Genomic DNA, 18,073 nt, shown 5'->3' with positions numbered 1-18,073 from the left:
CATACCAAATCCATTTTCATTCCTGCTATATGAACCTGTAACATAGGTTATGCAATTAGGAGGAAAGTGTTTGCAGAAACGATAAGGAAAACCTGATAAATGAAATCCGCTATACACTGTCAGTCACGCTGATGCTATTCCAATAAACACAAACATGTTTTTGTGTACCCGGTTTAAAGAGACAGGGTAAAATAATTTATGGCTAAAATTCTCTTTCCTTCCTTGCAGCGTTTATATGTATATAATACTATACACACCAAAAATATGTTAAGGGAACATCACTGACATAAAGTAGAGTGCTAAAAAGGCAACGCTATGGTTAGTGTCGTAGTTACAGCATTATAGTTAACAGGCTTTCTGTTCAGTAACTGGGCCCCTCTCTGTGAATGTGCTATATACAGTCTTTATGCAATTAGGAGCATTTTTGAGGGTGAATGTTTGGTTTTAGGAAGGGGTTTTGCTTTCAAGGCAAATACAGTCAGATTTATATCACATCTGTTATTATCTACGTGGAGCCTTGTCTTCCAGAGGAGATGTGTCTTATAGAGTGCACAAGTTGGGCAGCCTTCAATTTAGGAGTGGATGCAAAATACTTTTCTAAGTGTTGCCCTATAATTTTTTTCCTTTTTTTTTTTTCTTTTGTACACTATTCAAACCTTGCTTGGAAGTCAAAATCGGTCATTTCCTTGGGGGAATTGTTATTCTGCTCTTTCACTGTAGTTTCTGAGTGCCTCAGAAATGTTAATGTATCATTAGCGGTTCTGAGGAGGTGATGTGATACCTCCACTCTCTAAATCAGGAGTGAAGGCTGGTGGTTGAAGCACAGGTCTGAGAGTGTTTGCTAATTTGGAGGCTCCATTCAGTGACCTGATTTCTTGCACTAATGCATTTTGTGTGATCAAGGCGCATGCCCTGTTGTTGATTTCAGTGGCATTAGTGAGTGCTCAGGAGCTCTGCAATCTGGGCCTCAGGGCTTGAAACTGAAGACCAAAGATATAAGGAATACTTATTTGGTGACCAGCTGAGTCAAGTTTTAGTGTAAAGAGCTTCCCTAGCCCTAGCAGCACATAAGAACTGTGGAGCAGAGGCTAGCATACAGTACTTTCACCAAGGGTGATGCTCATTTCCAGTTGTCCGGAACCTCTGTCTTCTGGTTCTACTACAACTTTGAATATCTGTAACAAATGAAGCAGCACTCCAGTGAATGATGGTCTCTCTGGCTGCACTTCTGATCCTCAGAACAGGTACCTCCTGACAAGTTAGAAAACAGATCATTTATTTAAAGAGGATACTCAGAGAAAACAGTCCAAACCACTTCAGCTTTGACAGCCTGTCCCAAATTATCCTTGTTATTGCCTGAAATAGGATAGTCTATGTATACATTAAAAATGTGCCCATATTTTATCTTACAGTAGTCATCTGGTGAGAGTACCTGAGTGTTGTGGTTTAACCCCAGCCAGCAACTAAGCACCACGCAGCCACTCGCTCACTCCCTCCCCATCCAGTGGGATGGGGGAGAGAATCGGGGGGGGGGGGGGGGATGGAAGTAAAACTCATGGGTTGAGAGAAGAACAGTTTAATAGAACAGAAAGGAAGAAAATAATAATAATAAAATGAAAATAATAATAATAAAGGTACTGGAATATACAAACCAAGTGATGCACAATGCAATTGCTCACCACTCGCTGACCAATGCCCGGTTAGTTTCTGAGCAGTGATCTGCCCCCCTGGCCAACTCCCCCCAGTTTTATATGCTGAGCATGAGGTCCCGTGGTATGGAATACCCCGTTGGCCAATTTGGGTCAGCTGTCCTGGCTGTGTCCCCTCCCAGCTTCTTGTGCCCCTCCAGCCTTCTTGCTGGCCAGGCATGAGAAGCTGAAAAATCCTTCACTTAGTCTAAACAGTACTTAGGAACAACTGAAAACATCAGCATGTTATCAACTTTATTCTCATACTGAATCCAAAATGTAACACTATACCAGCTACTAGAAAGAAAATTAACTCTATCCCAGCTGAAACCAGGACACTGAGTCAGTCTCTTCCTTCAGCTTAATATCCTGCTATGTACTATTCTACTTGAAAACAGCTCATCTTCGCTCAAAACCGGTCTGTAGTGTCAGCTCAGTGACATTAGTTTACTACACGGGGTGGTGTTGCTGAGAATGTAAAACTATCCCATTAGCCTGTTTGCAATATAAAATAGGCTTCTGCATTTTACAAGCTTATGCAGTGTAGCAAGATTCTGGCAAGTGTAAAGGAAAAAGGTGTTAAGGAGAGCTGGCAGCTCCTTAAAGAAAAGATATTAAGTGCAAACTCTTCCAATAAAGAGGAAAGTTAAGGAAGTGCAGTAGAAGACCAGTGTAGCTAAATTGTCAGCTCTTCATGGCACCTGAAGAGAAGAAGGTTTTTTATGGTGGGAAGTAGGTCAGATTTCCAAGAACAAGGATAAGAAAAAAGCATGTAGGGGTAAGAGAATTAGAAGTCTTGAGGCACAAAATGAGATTAAAGTATCCAGGTGTGTAACAGGTGGTAAGAACTAATTTTTCATGTACACTAGTAATGAAAGAAAGCCTGTAAGAAAACGTTAGAGGGTGAAAGGGATCAACAGATGACACTGGGAAGGCCGAAGTGTCTTCGGTTTGTTTGGGTCTTTTCCAGTAAAGTGGATACTGCTGCTACTGATAACATGGGGGACTGTACTGCCACTGCTACCCTGGGCAGGTAGGCAGGGGCCTGGGTGCGAGATCTCGCATGCACAAGTAAGTGTCTCTGTACATCCTGATATCTACAAAAGTGTACACCTTCCACCCCCACCCACCAACTTTAGGATGGTTTGTCTGGAGGACATTGCTGTACAATACCTGAAATACTGTTTGAAGATGACTTAAAATGTGTTTGGGAAGAGTCCACTGTCAGAAGGGAAGCATGAGCTGGGAGGATCCCAGAGGTGGCTTCTTTGCAAGTGCTATTGTGTACTTTTGTTAATGGGTTAGATGATGGCACTGAGTGGTAACAAATTATACAGAAGGTACTAAGCTGATAAGGATGAAAGATGCTATGAAAGAAAGGGCTGCAATTCAAAGTGGTCTTGATCAGTTGGAGAAGTAATCATAAAAAGAATGGTCACAGTTCAACAAGGACATGTTCTGTATATGACTCTTAGGAGTAACCAACTTTAATGATAAAGGCTGGGGAATAAATTCCTAGGGAGTAATTATTCAGAAAAAAAGTCTGAGTTGCAGGGAACCACAAGCCAGTACACGAGTCAACATTGTAATGCTGTGGTATGTCGTGTTCTGGGGTGAATAAAGAGGAATATAGCCTGCAGAAAGCATGAAAAAAAATCCTTCTTTGTCTAAGTACCATGTCAAGTCACGGGGACTATACCTTGAGAAAGACGTAAATCAACAAGACTGTGCAGAGGGACAGCAACAAGACTGAACAAACATTCCCACTATTGATAAGTATGTATTGAGTGAATTGGTGTTATTTGAGGTAGACAGCAGCAATATGATTAGTGGTTATAATAGCCTTCTGTACACATGGGCTGCTGCAAGGAGGGAGAGAATAACCTATTTTCTATGCCTGTGATAGCACAAAGAACTAAAGACCGTTAAGTTCCAGCAAAGGCAATGGTACTTCCAGCACTGGAAGAGTTTGCGTGGGAAGTTATTGAATCTCCGTTGTTGGAGGCCTTCAAGAACAACTAGGAAACATCCTCTGGCAATAATATACGTTGTAGTAGATTCTGCTATGGGGTTGGACATCTCCTGACACCTCTTCCAGGTGTAATTGTGTTGTTTTCTGACACGCTTCCTCTTTCATCTTTTTTATCTTTTTACTCCTCGGTGAATATCGCTGTTCTCTGGATAGGGATTTCTTAGTTGGTGGGGGAGGATTAAAATGTAGCAAATCCATAGCAGTCATCTTGGTACAGAACTTCATGGGGCAGTGCTTTAAACTACTATGTTTGACCAACTCCTGAAGCTGTAAGAGTCCCAGGCCACAACTTCTTAGTGAGAGTGTTCCTTATAGACAGACTAAGGACTGGGACTTGCTTTCTAATCAGCATATTTTCTGAAGACTTTTAAAATGCATGTAACAGTCTGACATACCAGCTGTCACCAGAAATTGTGTCCCCCACCAACACCCGCGTGCAGTGCGTTGGCACTCATGTCACATGGAGAGGGAGTGTTGACAGGTCCTCTTGCTAGTCACCTTAGAAAGGGGGGAAATAAGCCAGGGTTCAGCAAAGGAGAACTGACAATCGCGGGAGAACACCAAGAACGACGGAACCAGAACAGCCTGAGCAAGGAGTTACTGGACTAGCCTGGGGCTTTTACAAGCCCAAGAGGAAATGTATGCAGCAAAAGAGAAATTTTCTCCAGCCTCATCCCTGTTTAGCTTGGTGTTTGGGACTGATTCGAACCTCTCTCGTCGTGGGACAGCAGTGCAACTCCATTCATGGCCAATCTTTCCAAGTTCCAGAGTCTCGAGTAGCTCTAGTTGCATTTGTGTTAAAACTGAATCATGTTTTCTTTTGATTTAGAAGCCGAACTTGATTTCCAAGCCAATGCTTGACAGCATCCTTTGTCTTCGTGATGACAGATGGAAGTATGTCCGGAGCCTCCTGACCCCAGCCTTCAGCAGTACTAAACTGAAAGAGGTAAGGTGTAGACAGTGCTGCTTTCATACTTTAGAAGACATAATTGTTTTCTTTTGTGCAGGCATCTACTTTTTATAGGTCCATATTAAGAATAGGTAAAACCTGCTACTTTGTGCCAGTTTATTTAGACCTGAAGAGCACATGGAAGTAGAGCGTACTTATGGTGTGGTCCATCTCATAGACTGGTGAAAATCAGAATAGCTCATCTGAAGATATGATCCTCCGTCTTTCTCTATATAAGCCAGTTTGTCCATAATAGTGTAGCAAACTCAAAAAGGACCCTTACACCTTCCTCCCCCGACCCTGTTAGGAGTAAGCTAAAGTACGGGAAAGGTTATTGCTCCCAGTTGGAACATAGCTTTTTGTGATTTGCAGAGTCAGCAGCTCTCATGTTAACATGGGAACTGCTGTCAGTCTATTTTCATTTCACCATCTCCTTCCCCCCCCCCTTTTATTCTTTAATCCTTTCATATAATAAAATAAGTCACTGGAACAGAATGTCATTGCCAGATAAATACCCCTGACTGAAAATAAATGTCTCCATGCTGACCTGCTGCTAATTTTGTATAAATGTCTCAGCATTTACTTAGCCATGGGAACCCATTACCCGGTAACAAAGTCCTATTTCAGTGACACGATATCTCTTAATTAAACACAGATAAATGATTGACTGGTTAAAGTCTTCTTTCAAGGGGAAAAAAAAGAAAAAAAACCACAACAAAAACCCAACTCTTCCTTTATGTATTTTATTCTGAAAGGGAACCATGCCTCACTTCGGTGCCCAGTCCTGGGTTGTAAAATTTTCCACTGGGCAGACGCTTGTGTTGTTTTGACATGCCGCTGTCGAAATCCACAGTAACATCTAAATGTGTCTGGCTCTCCCAGCTCTATAGACAGCGGTCGCTTAGCAACACCGGCTGTCACCTCCTTATTATGGTAAATTCTAATTGGCCGCCAGCCTGGCGGAGATGCTGATTAATCACGACTGACAATGCCATTGGTTATGCGCCCCGACATTTGCTCTGTCACCGGCTCCATCACGAAATTTTAGCGAGGCGAGGATGTTTAAATATGCAAGCGATTAGTTGCTCATGGCGTGGTGGGGAGAGGAGAGTTTTGCATTTTCCTAGCAGAAATTAATCTGCCTTACTGCAGGTCATCGGCTCTTTGCTGGCAGACTAACAAAAGATAAAGCCGCGCTCCCCTCAATTTGCAGAGAGCAACCTCTTCCAGCATCAGCCGGGCAGACTTGACTGAGGAGAGCGGTGAGGGCGAGCAGGCGGAGTCCTTGGGCATCGCACTTTGGGGCCAGGCCTGCGTGGGTTTGTAGGGTTTGACTGATTAAACCAGGGTGGGACGAGAAGTCACGGTGCTCACTTTGCACTGCTTGGTGGTGGAGCTGCAATGCAGGAATAGCAGTAGCAGGTAAAATGGGGGGCTGGCTAGTGCCTGGTAGCCGTCTCCTATGCAAAAGTTGGGATCTTTATTTTTAGCCTGATAATCAGCTTTCCCTGCGCTGCCTCTTCCAAACTCTGTGGAAGGGGTGCGATTGCGTGTGGGCTCAGGGTGACCTGGAAATGGTCACTTTCTCCTCCCAGTCCACAGAAAGTGGGAAAATGAGGGGTGGGGAAGGTCCCTCTGAAAGGCCCAACTTTGTGCCTCTGTCCCATGTCTTCATCAGAAGATGGTCCATCCCTACACAGAGACACTTGCAGTAAGTCCATGTGACATTAAGAATCTCTTTTGAATGGATGCACTCCTCAGCCCTGCATTTCATTTTCTACACAAATACATGAACAGTCCTGGGATTTGAAGTTAATGCAACTTAAGTTCTCACCCATGTGCTTCTCTTGCTGTTGCTTGATTTAGAAGCCATACCAACTCTTCTCAAAGGAAATCAATGCTCATTAATTATGATCTCACTTTTTAACTCTCCCATATTTAGTGCTCTCTCAGAACCTCTACAGCAGCATGGAAATAAAAATGCCATGTTCTAGTATTTGCCATACTACAGAGTATTCAAAGTTATGTAGAAGACATCCTGTTTATAATAAACTCTTCCTCTCTACCTCAAAGGAGTTACAGATAAGCTAGTTTTGGTATTAATTTATTGCACAAGAACCTGGATATGTTGTTTTATACATATTTATAAATACTGCTAGACACATTTCTTCTCCTAAGCCATTGATTTCTTTGCCACAGAGATCTGAGCTTTGACAACCCCCCCCACCAAAGTCTTCCTCTCTGTTCACTTTGGATGTCTGCCTTGCCTTTGTTCCCCTATGCAAACTCCCCAGTGATGCTGGAGAGACTGCAGACCTCCCGAGTGCCTTTGAAGAGTGGTTCCCCTTGAATGCTGCAGCCCCTAGTACCACTCTGAGCGTAGACTTGTCTGTCTGGATGCTCTGAGAGAACTGGGAGCTATTAGCCTGTGACAGAACAATAAATGTTAACAACTGCTTGTGCTCCCCATAGCAATCACGTCAGATAAAAGATGCAGAGAGGGCCAGAGAGTTGAGCGTAGGTTCCTGATATCTCCGTTTCAGAAACACAAGAATCTGCTACTGGGCTAAAAGACAGATTCAGCACTAGCAAGAACAAGAAGCCGGTCATCCACTCTTTGGCCTGGCTGCTGGAGGACAAAACGCAAGACGGAGCTAATGCCTGTTGCTAAGGTTTACCGGGCAATTCCTCACAGAGGCATCTAGCTGCTGTGGCTGAGGACAGAGGCGCACTTTGTCCTTGTCTCTCCACGGAAGCAGTGTAGTGTCACTAAGAAGTTCACTAAGCTTGAGGAATTTCCCCTTAGTTTGTCAAAAATCTCCAGTAGCCAGTCACTAGATGAGGAAAAGCTGATCCCAGAAATTTTGAAGTTTGCAGAGTTATGAGCAAGTAACTGAAACTAGAGATTATAGAGCTATTGGGTAGCCCATGTAGTGATTGCTGCGTGTATGCAGAGAATTGTTTTCCTAACATTTTTCAAGATTTTGTGGTATTTTCTCCAGTTTTCCCTCTCTGTCATCTCAATTTCTCTTCAAAAGCTATGCACCATTTTACTGTTGCTTTTATGGATTTCTATACATTGTGCGTTCTCCCTTTGTAATTTTCTTTTTTTTGAAGAGTATGTAAAGATTAGTAAAGCAGTCCACTCCAACTGAAGGAAATTTTGGCTCTGGATAACATTAAATTCGAATACTATAGTGGTGAGCATAGCATAAATCAATAGACTTCTAAGCTTGATCCTGCAGTAAGATTTGGTGGCATCCCACGTGAGATGCCACTGGAGCTGGTAGCAGATCTGTTAATAAGCTTTTTCCAGTGAGACCCCTGAATGGACCTCGTAGTGGCATTGCTATGGGAGCAGTAAGAATGAGAAATGAGAGACAGGAGGCAGTCGACCCCAGAAGTTTCACTTCCAGCTCTGCCATTGACTGCCTGTGGGTGATCTGGCAGAAGCTACTTAAATTCTCTGTGCATGAAACAACTTTCGTCTGTTAAATGGGAATAATACCGACCAATGAAAGTTGTTCCAAGATGTAATTCATGAGGAATTGGTGAAGTAAAATACCTCGAGGCCCTTAAGTAAAAGATGCATTTCCCAGTGTTCCTGTCATGCTCTCCACAGCTATTATGTATTGAAACAAGCTGATATGTTAGTGATCTTGCTGTACCAATCTTGATTCCCTATTTAGTATTTCTTATTTTGTTCCTCTTCTTTTTGCTGTGGTGCCTGTGATGATCCTGCAATTCTGGACCCCTTGTCAGACTTGATAAATAGCTTTGCTCTCTTTTACAGCCAACACCAGCAGAAAACCTATTGATTTTTATTTATTCTGATGGTGCTGCAGTAGTCTTGTCATCTCCTATCAGTATGCCGGGAATCGTCTCCTCCATTAACCAACCATTAAAACAAAACAGAACACAAAAATTAAAGAAGAGAGCACAGCATAATGTAGCATTGTCCTAAATAACCTGTGAAGTGGAGTTTGTGTTGAGGCATTTTCATTCAAACGAAGGGAGACACAAAGCAGAACTTGTGATAACATGGCAGAACAGTGCAGGAAAATCCTCTAGTGTCACTCTCAGGCATGTAGATCTTCCAGGTCCCGCTAGAACATAAGATCTGACAGTCCAACCGTTGAGGTTTCCTTGATTTGCTCTTACTCTGCTTGTGCGTATTGGTCAGAGGCATTTTGGAAGGATCTCTGGAAATTATTATTGTTACTCAGCAAAGCAAGTGTGCTCACCTAAGACAAAGCAAATGACTAACTTAAAAGCTGATATGTGAAATGTGCACATCCTTGAGCCACAAGTCAGTGTCTGGTTGAGTTGCTCACTTTGGTAAGTTGTGCCCGTGGATAGCAGGGCCCCACTATGAGGTGATGAAGACAAATCCTCTCACAAACATCTTCCTGATGCTCCGCTCTTTTCCTGGTTTTAGTCAGGGACTTGAAATCTGGTACAGAAGCAATTCTGACGTTAGGGATGTATCCTTTTTCCTTCTCCTTCCTTTATATTTCATCCCATTTGTGAGACAAGAGGCCCAACGCGACTTCTGCGTACTGTATGCGAACAGTAAAGTCTCCAATGTGTCTGTCTGCAGTGAATATGACCCAGCCTTCTACTTCATAGTTTGGATGCTAATAGTAAGGGGAGTGATGATAGTGAATACTGAGGACCGCATCTGACTAGAGGAATGTGACTCTGATGCCTTTGAACAGTGCAAACATCCCCATGCACTGTGCGTAGCAGAATCAGAAACTAATTGTTGTTATGCGCCAAATAGCATATTGGCAGGGTTTATACAGCAAAGCCCCTGGCATCATGAAAACCCTAACCCCAAATGCTCTTCTTTGGCAGAAAGAAAGAAATTTGGACTCTGGGCTACTCTTGCTATTAGATAACTGGCAGATCAAATATTTACAGGGACCATATTGTTTAGATTTTTCTTCATCCTGTTACTCTCAGCCAATCTGAACACAGAGCAGCTGGGGTTTGTTTACCCACCAAGTACTGAATCTCAGGCAGGTTACGCAGCTTTTATGTTCTGACTGGCAAATGATAATGTATAGGAAGTTAGTGATACCCAAGGCGATGCAGATCAACATGCCTGTTTCTATGCCGGTTTTCAAAGTTTGGTATAGTTCACCTCCCCCAACACTACTTTGTTTTTCTTGACAATTGAACAAAGAGTTTAAAGTGTTAAGGGATTTGAGAGTGTTTCAGTCTGTGGTCTTTGTAGTTAGCAGTCTTGGACTAATTTATGTCCCTCAGGGGAATAAAAACCCAAACCCAAACCCAGGATTCCTGAGTAGATATCCCCCATAGCTTTCATATGCAAATAATTGTCTCATTGATATGACTCTGTCCTATCATGCTAGCAATAAATCAAATCCATGTGCCCCCCTCCCCATTTTCCTGGTTAGATTTGCTAATAAAAAGATCTTATGGCTAGAAATGAATTGCAACAGTATTTTGAAAGGCTGGTGGAATGTGCAAAGTGCAGAGGTGTTGTGAGATGCCCTGGCCAGTCGTACATGCCCCTGCCATCTCTGCCAGCTGTTGGAAAGCAATAGCAACCAGCTGGGTGGTTGCAGGTCTGGTGATGTGATGAAGAATAAAAGGGAAAATAAGGCAATAAAAGGAAAATCTGAAATGATCGCCATCTGTTTAGGAAACATCATACCTGTTAAAATATGGATTTTCATTTTGTTCTCCTTGACTGGTTCAGTTCATTCAAGGGGCTGGACCCAGAGATTATAAAGCATTTCACCCTGGTTCAGTCTATTGAAGAGAAATGTGTTAATTTTGTTGAACCATTTGAGAAGCAGCTCACTGCAGGGGACCTTCTTTAGAAAGCCAAAAGGGGAAAAAACCTGCCACATAACACGGTGTGCACCTCCCAAACACATACCAGCTACTTTTACTGAATACTAATCCAGCTTTAGAATTGTCTTGCGAGACTGTGGCAAAGCCCAAATCAATCCAGCTTTGAACTGAAATAGCGACAACCTGTTCCGTCCCATATAGGAACAGGACCTCGAGAGCAGCTAGACACATTCTTGACTCAGACTTCTGCCTTTGGAAAACATGTTGGATGCTCCTGCGTTGGCCTTTTGACTGCGTATAGTCTTGCCCATGTGTTAGGATGGCAGTGTGCCTGTGCACAAAGTGTTATGCCAGTTTCACAGAGGTAGAAGTGCCAAGCAAAATGGACTTGGCTGGGCAGGCTGCATAGCTCTCGGAGTGTGCTGAGAGGCTGCAGTAAGTCTTTTTTGGTAACAAGAATGTCAGAAGAGTAGGACAAGTCTGTTCTCGTGTTTGTTGACATCCGTATGCTGAAGGAGGTTGTTCAGGAAGGAAAAGCAGGTTTCTGTGCGTATGTCTGCTGATGCTTGGCATAATTGTTGAGGCAAGACTGTGGTATTAAATTGTAGGCTGTAAGGATCTCTCGGCAGTCTATATCGAGAAAGAGCCATAGCAGATAATGCCTTTAAGGTCATGGCTGGATTACTGCTACACCCTTCCTCTGCCCCCCTAGTAGGTGTAATCAAGGCAAGTGTCTGATGCCTTTCATATGTAAAAAGTTAAAGAGAGAGAGACTTTAATGAGGTCTTGATGGTTGCCTATGTCATGGTTTCCATGAAGTGCTAAAGAGAAGACTATTGCACTGTTAGCTACAGCCAGGCTATGGGTAAGTCTACCTGACTATCATATGTCAGTGACTGGAAAGAGCCATTAGCTGAATAAATTCATGTGAATGTCCATTTAATGGCATCACCACTCCAGAAAACCCTTTTCTCGGGTAGCAATAGCAGTTTGCCCTCAGCAACTTGTAGTGGTATACATGGTGCTTTTCTAACGTACACATTAAATCCCTCAAACCGAGGGACAGCAGGATGGAAATGCTGGGCCTCTGATGCTAATATCTTTACAGGACTTTGGGACTATGGAAAATATTATTTCTGGAGCATATGTAGCCTATATGTAATGTGGATAATGATAAATCATCAGTTGGAAGAGGGAATGATTAAAAAGAGAGGGAGATGTCTTTGCTTGATAGCTCTCTGTGCATATAGCCACAGATGGGCAAGAACCAGAGGTCAGGTAAGCGACAGGGCCTCTCGTAATTTAGGCCCAGAGCTGGAGAAGGGCATCCCTGCAATGTGTAGGTTTATTTTTAGCAGACAGTCCCAACATTTCATCTCACCTATGCCTGACCACACCTGCAGAGGATCCTGAGAGCTCCATCTCATCTACTGGATAAAACTAATTTAGAATAATTGATTATTTGTTTTTAACATTTTAATGTTTTTCACAATACAATGTGTTCCTTTCTAGATGACACCGCTAATAAACCAGGCCTGTGATGTCCTGCTGTGTAACTTGAAAGTCTATGCAGACTCTGGCAAAGCTTTTGATATCCAGAGGTATGTTCAACGTGCCAGAAATTAGCAGCAGATTTAAAAAAAAAAAGTCAATAGCAGCAGTTATACTAAATATGCACTTACTGAATAAAAGAAGATATTTTTTTTCCTCCCTCGCTTTTGTAAGTGGAGATCATAGCTTAATAGAGGATGTGTCTGATAGATGCCTTTTCTTCCTGGGGGCAGCCATTGCATACTTGAAAAGTAATTTTGGAAAAAGCATCTAATGTATTTCTAGCTGTTGTTTAATGAAGTTTTAACAGCTGGAAGCAGAAAGGAAAGCTGCATCAGTCCCTGTCCAGTCTGCTCTCTACAGTCTGCCAATAATGTACAAATATAAGAATTGATCTAGTATCAAATTCCTCTAGTCCATCACCCTCTTGCTTTTTTTATATGAGGTTTTTTGAGCACTTAATCATTCTTACCACATTCCTCCTAACCCCTTCTAATGGCATGCTAGCCTTTTGTGAAATGATGGGATCGGTACTCCAGATGAGAATGCGCCACTGATTTATAAAATGACACTTTAATATTTTCCATATTGTGCTTTCTCCCATTTGTTATGCATTTAATATCCTATTATCTTTTTTGTTGCTCTTTCATCAGAGGTCTTCACTGAACTGTTCACAACACTGTCTAGCCCCTTCTCTAAGCAGATGCATTTCTTCTAGGACCCTGTGCGGCATATGAGCAGTTCAAATGCATTCTTTCTAATAGGGACTATTTTGCATACACTTCATTTGCTGGGTTGGCCAGCACCCTCTGAAGTTCTTCATGATTTCCCCCGAACTGAAGCAGTGCAAATAATTTTGTTTCATCTAAAGAAATGGATATTTAGCCACAATTAATCCGTCTCTTTTCAAGTACATGTGTATGTATGCATGGAAGTGTATGTGTGTGCACAGAGATCTCTTTATTAATCATCTGAAGAGATGCTATGAAACCTTGAGATACATTACACTTAGCCTAGTGCTCTGATGAAAATTGACCTTTTGAGTCCTTCCAGGCTTTTCCCTTTTTTCCATTTGTCCTTTTTCTTTGCCTGGTCTTTTAGCTATTGATCCATGATAGGTTCCACCTCTCAAGAGGCACTTTGGAAAAGACCTTTTGAAAGTATAAATGAATGGTGTTGACCATCTCAGAATATGATCTTCCAGTTGTTTTATCATACTACCATTTCAGCAGGTTTGACATCGATAAATGTAATTCTCATTGTACTGCAGTTTCCCAGAATTGCCTTGGGAGCTATTTTTTGGATGTAAATACCCTATTTGCAACTTTCTGACATCTTGTACATTCGTTGTCTTTAGCCATTTTGTGTTTCACTAACAACTCAAAATTTAGTTTTTAAGCTTTTTCAGTACCTTGGAGAGGTAGATGATCGAGTGCTTCTGAAATTATTGTTTTATTGCAGGGCCCCTCTGTTTTAATAGTTCAACTTCTAATACTGCTTTTTTTGTGTGTGTGTGTAGGAGTTGAAAACCCAAAGTTACTTAGCTTTGCAGTATTGTTGTTATCTTCCAAATCTCTTCTGGTGTCATCAGAATGACAGTGCCCAAAGATCACAGTTTAGAAATGCTGTTTCACAATATATATACAGGAGATACTGGGCCTGAGTCCTGTCCTTCTCTTAATACATGCTCACTCAGGTTATAACACCACATAATTTGATATTAGGCTTTTGTAAGGGAACATAGAGGGACAGTCATTGCAGACTTGACCACAGATGAGAAGAAGCATATTTCAAGGATGCTTTACATTCTCAGTCCATTTATCTCAAAACTAAATATAGCTGCTAATGCCCAGCAGAAATAAAGATGGCGAGACAACTGGGTAGATGGTCAGATATGTGGGGAGAGATTCAGTAAGTTCTGAAGTTTCTAGATCATGGTCCACAGATCATTTGTAGTTCTCAAAGCATTTGCTGCTCCTCTGCAGAGATACAGATTTCATGTGGTGTCAGTTCGTCTTGTTTTTGACCACAATTTTACGTTACAAAGGAACTATCAAGAAGAAGAAGGAAATCCTTAACAGGAAATTTTACTTAAGCACGTCTTGTCACTGAGAGTTTAGACTGGACTGGTAGTAGATGTGGTTTCTGGAGTTTAAAACGAGAAAGGAATGACCGCTTTTATTAGGACGCATACTAAGAAAATGCTTATGAATCTTTGACCTGTTACATTTGATTTCTAGGTAATAACAAATGAAAGTTTTTATTTTTAATAAATTTTTAGTGGAATTATTGAGCTATATGAAAATATGTTCATTTTGTAGATAGAGAGAAGGTGATCATTATTAAGCATCAGCATTTGTCAGAATGATGGAAACATCTCTTGTTGGCAAAGCTCAAATCTAAAAGCAAAAAAAAAATCAGAAGCAAAAATTAATGTTATGTGATGTTTGTAGAAGCAAGATATTAATGGGTATGTACTTTGTAGCTAATGATTTATCATTCTTCAACTCAATGCAGGTGTTACAACTGCTTTACCTTGGATGTCGTTGGTAGCGTAGCTTTTGGTACTGAGGTGGATTCTCAGAAGAATCCTGATGACCCCTTCGTTAGGAATTGCAGAACATTCTTTCAAATGTCTTTGTTTAAGCCTCTCCTAATTCTAATCCGTGAGTATAGTCTACCTTTGCCTACTTCTTTATGGTAATTTTCTAAGTTATTCTCAAATTGCAAAACATGCTGGAGCAGGAAGATATATAGCAGACTTTATTTCAAAGGTGTTCAGAGTGCAACCTACAGGCCAAGTATACCCTTGAGGTTTCCACCATATGCTCTGCAGGTCTTGTCACCACTAATGCAACATCCTCCAGAAACTGAGAGTCTGGGAAGGCAATGCTCCAGATTGATCTGAGCGGAAGGTTTCTGGGATGGTATCTCTTTTAATACACTTCTGCATTAAAACAGAGTAACTGCCCTTTGGAGTCTGAGAGTAAAGTTTTTGTGCACTTGGTTTGCTTGGTAGAGATTGAAATCCCACCCATAAACAGCAGTGGGCTAATAATCCGCTAAAGAAAAGAGGTGGAGGGGCATAAGCAGATAGTGTAAGTCCTTTGAATTCTTATTTGAATAGCAGCAGCAGCCTGGTTGATGGCTATAAAGAATAAAGATGATAAGTGCCAGCACAGGCTGTCATTAAGAGAATGCATTTATTTTCAGGTGAATAGATAGGGAATGCAAGAATGGGGTATAAAGCGATTTAGTTCTAGGGCATGAAAGCTAAGGCTTCATGGTGACGGTGGCCTTCTTAATGCAAGGGCAGTAAGAATCATAGCTGAGGAGGCCACAGCATAATTGAGGTTGCTGAGGTTTTACCATCTTGCAATCTAGACCTGCACGCAGTAGTGTCAGGTGGCACAGTGGCAAAGTTTCCTGTGCCCATCTGATCCTGCTGGCATTACAGATTGCACCTGCACTAGCAGCACAGGAACTGCTTCCTTCTGGAGTTGTGTATCCAAAATGTCCTGGGGTTAATGTTTAACCTGATTGCAAAGTGTGGTTTGTGACTAATTTCTGAAGGGACAGAAATGTGCCCCTATATGTCTAAGATAATGTCCTTCATTAAAGAAAGTTTCTGTAGGGTTTGGGGTTGGATTCCTTTGTTGGTCTCTTCCTGCTGGTACGTTACGTGGTCTGAATTTCCACACTGCGTTGCCCTGTTGGCAGCACAGGGGTTTTCCGATGGCTGGTTTGTTAGTCTTAAGCTGCTCGTAAGTTAATGAGGGGTTTATTAAAATGCAAGACTTCACTCAGGCTTCCAGTTCCTGACTATAAAGGCCATGGACTGGAGACCATCCTTGTGATAACATCCCAATTGCAGAGTCTGTGGCCTGTTTAGAGAAGCAAAATAAAATAGCAAACCAATATCCTAATATTGGAGAACTCTAAATGAGAATGACTACTACACAATTTCATGGATCAGTGCCATAAGCTGCTAGGCTAGTTCAAGATCCCCCACTTTCTGTATGTAACTGTTGTGGTTTAACCCCAGCCAGCAACTAAGCACCACGCAGCCACTTGCTTACTCCCCCCCACCCAGTGGGATGGGGGGGGGGGGGGGGGGGGGAGTAAAACGCATGGGTTGAGAGAAGAATAGTTTAATAGAAGAGAAAGGAAGAAAATAATAATGATAATAATAATAAAATGACAATAATAATAATAAAGGTATTGGAATATACAAACCAAGTGATGCACAGTGCAATTGCTCACCACTTGCCAAACGATGCCCAGTTAGTTCCTGAGCAGCAATCTCCCCCCCCCGCCCCCCACCGCCAACTCCCCCAGTTTAAATACCGGGCGTGATGTCCCATGGTATGGAATACCCTGTTGGCCAGTTTGGGTCAGCTGTCCTGGCTGTGTCCCCTCCCAGCTTCTTGTGCCCCTCCAGCCTTCTTGCTGGCTGGGCATGAGAAGCTGAAAAATCCTTCACTTAGTATAAACACTACTTAGCATCAACTGAAAACATGAGTGTGTTATCAACATCATTCTAGTACTGAATCCAAAATGTAGCACTATACAAGCTACTAGAAAGAAAATTAACTCCATCCCAGCTGAAACCACGACAATTGTTTAAGTAGGCAGGGAAAATAATTCTCCCCTTTGTTGTGGTGGCTCTGTGGCATCAAGAAGCTGAACTGAAATCCTGAAGCATTGTGGAAGCAAGCTTGGAAGGCATCTGTCTGGCAGGGGAGTCCTAGCCAACATGGAATTTCTAAAAGAAAATCCTTTACCAGTCTATGGGGGTGGAAGAAAAAGAGGAAAAGAGAAAGAGGAAAAAACAGGTTTCACAAAAATAACACATCCCACTTAATGAGTTTTATAATATTAATGAAAGGAGGGGGTTATTATATGCCTTTAAAGTCTGATTCAGTGTTTTCTTCTTTAAAATCTCTTACAGTTTCTTTCCCATTCATTATGATCCCATTGCTTCGGATTTTGCCGAACAAGAAACAAAAGGAACTGAATGGATTTTTTATCCAAACCATAAAAAATGCAATTGTCTTGAGACAACAGCAAGATGCAGCTGAGGTAAGGCTATTTCTGTGATAAATATATGGATAAGCAAATGTTTTGAGGAAAAACTGGAAGTGGCATAAGCCTCAGTTGAAAAAGCAAACTCAGTCTGTTTGAACATTCAAAGCAATTTAGTGAAGATTTTATTCATTTTTAGCTTTATGTACCATCAACCAGGCTTGGTGTTGATGCAGAATTGTTAACATATTACAAGAAAGATTGCTTCTCTTAGTATTTCGCTTCAAAGAAGGATGCAGAAAATGTTACATCTGGGATGACTTTTCAACCCAGTTACTAGACCCAGAAGGAAGGATTCACACTGTAGAATTTTTTCTCATCTTCAGGTCAGATGTTTTGTCCATGTTACTTTTCCTTAATGACCAGAGAAAAGGGAGCCCCCACTGAGTGTTTCAACCCAGTCATTATCTAGGAGCTGAGGCAGGTTTTACATAGTCCTGTGACAGTTCCTACTGCTTTTGAAAATGGAAAGAACCTGAATGTCCAGTTAAGAGCAGGCACTTGATATCGAGATGGCTAAAGAGAAAGGTAGTAAATTCTACCTGGAGCATGCAAACTAATGGGTATGCGTTATTAGCAATTTGTTTGTTACCTGTGTATTTCTTTCATCTGGACATAAGGCAGTTCTGGTTTGGTTTTGTTTTGTTTTAATCACTGTTGTTTTATGAATTATCTGAAGGCACATGCATTTTTGTGAAAGTCTCTCTATTCTTGATATACAAAGCATTTGGAACATAGGCATGTGCTTCAGTTCTGTGATAGAAAAGTTCCTCAGGTTTGCTTGTCCTTTTTGGACCATTCTTTACCGCAAGACTGCACATAATATCACTAAAAATAAGTTCACCACTTAAGTATGGATGTGTAGTGAGAAACAAAGAATATCAATGAGAATTCCATTTTAAAGGTAACTGAGACAATTTTTGCATATCAATTGACATGAAA

General features: G+C 41.7%; 1 protein-coding gene across 3 annotated transcripts in view; it reads left to right on the top strand.

Annotated features, from left to right (window-relative positions):
* TBXAS1 (thromboxane A synthase 1) overlaps positions 1-18,073 on the top strand; it is a 242,626-nt gene that overhangs the window by 137,681 nt on the left and 86,872 nt on the right. For all 3 annotated transcript variants that reach the window (XM_069807488.1, XM_069807487.1, XM_069807485.1), the window contains 4 exons: positions 4,550-4,666; positions 12,008-12,096; positions 14,564-14,712; positions 16,998-17,128. In XM_069807488.1, coding sequence (XP_069663589.1) covers positions 4,550-4,666; positions 12,008-12,096; positions 14,564-14,712; positions 16,998-17,128 — 486 coding nt within the window. The remainder of the gene's footprint in view (positions 1-4,549; positions 4,667-12,007; positions 12,097-14,563; positions 14,713-16,997; positions 17,129-18,073) is intronic.

The sequence above is a fragment of the Haliaeetus albicilla genome, chromosome 19 (genome assembly GCF_947461875.1).
Source record: "Haliaeetus albicilla chromosome 19, bHalAlb1.1, whole genome shotgun sequence".
Classification (NCBI taxonomy): domain Eukaryota; kingdom Metazoa; phylum Chordata; class Aves; order Accipitriformes; family Accipitridae; genus Haliaeetus; species Haliaeetus albicilla.
This window is presented reverse-complemented; position numbering and strand designations above follow the sequence as displayed.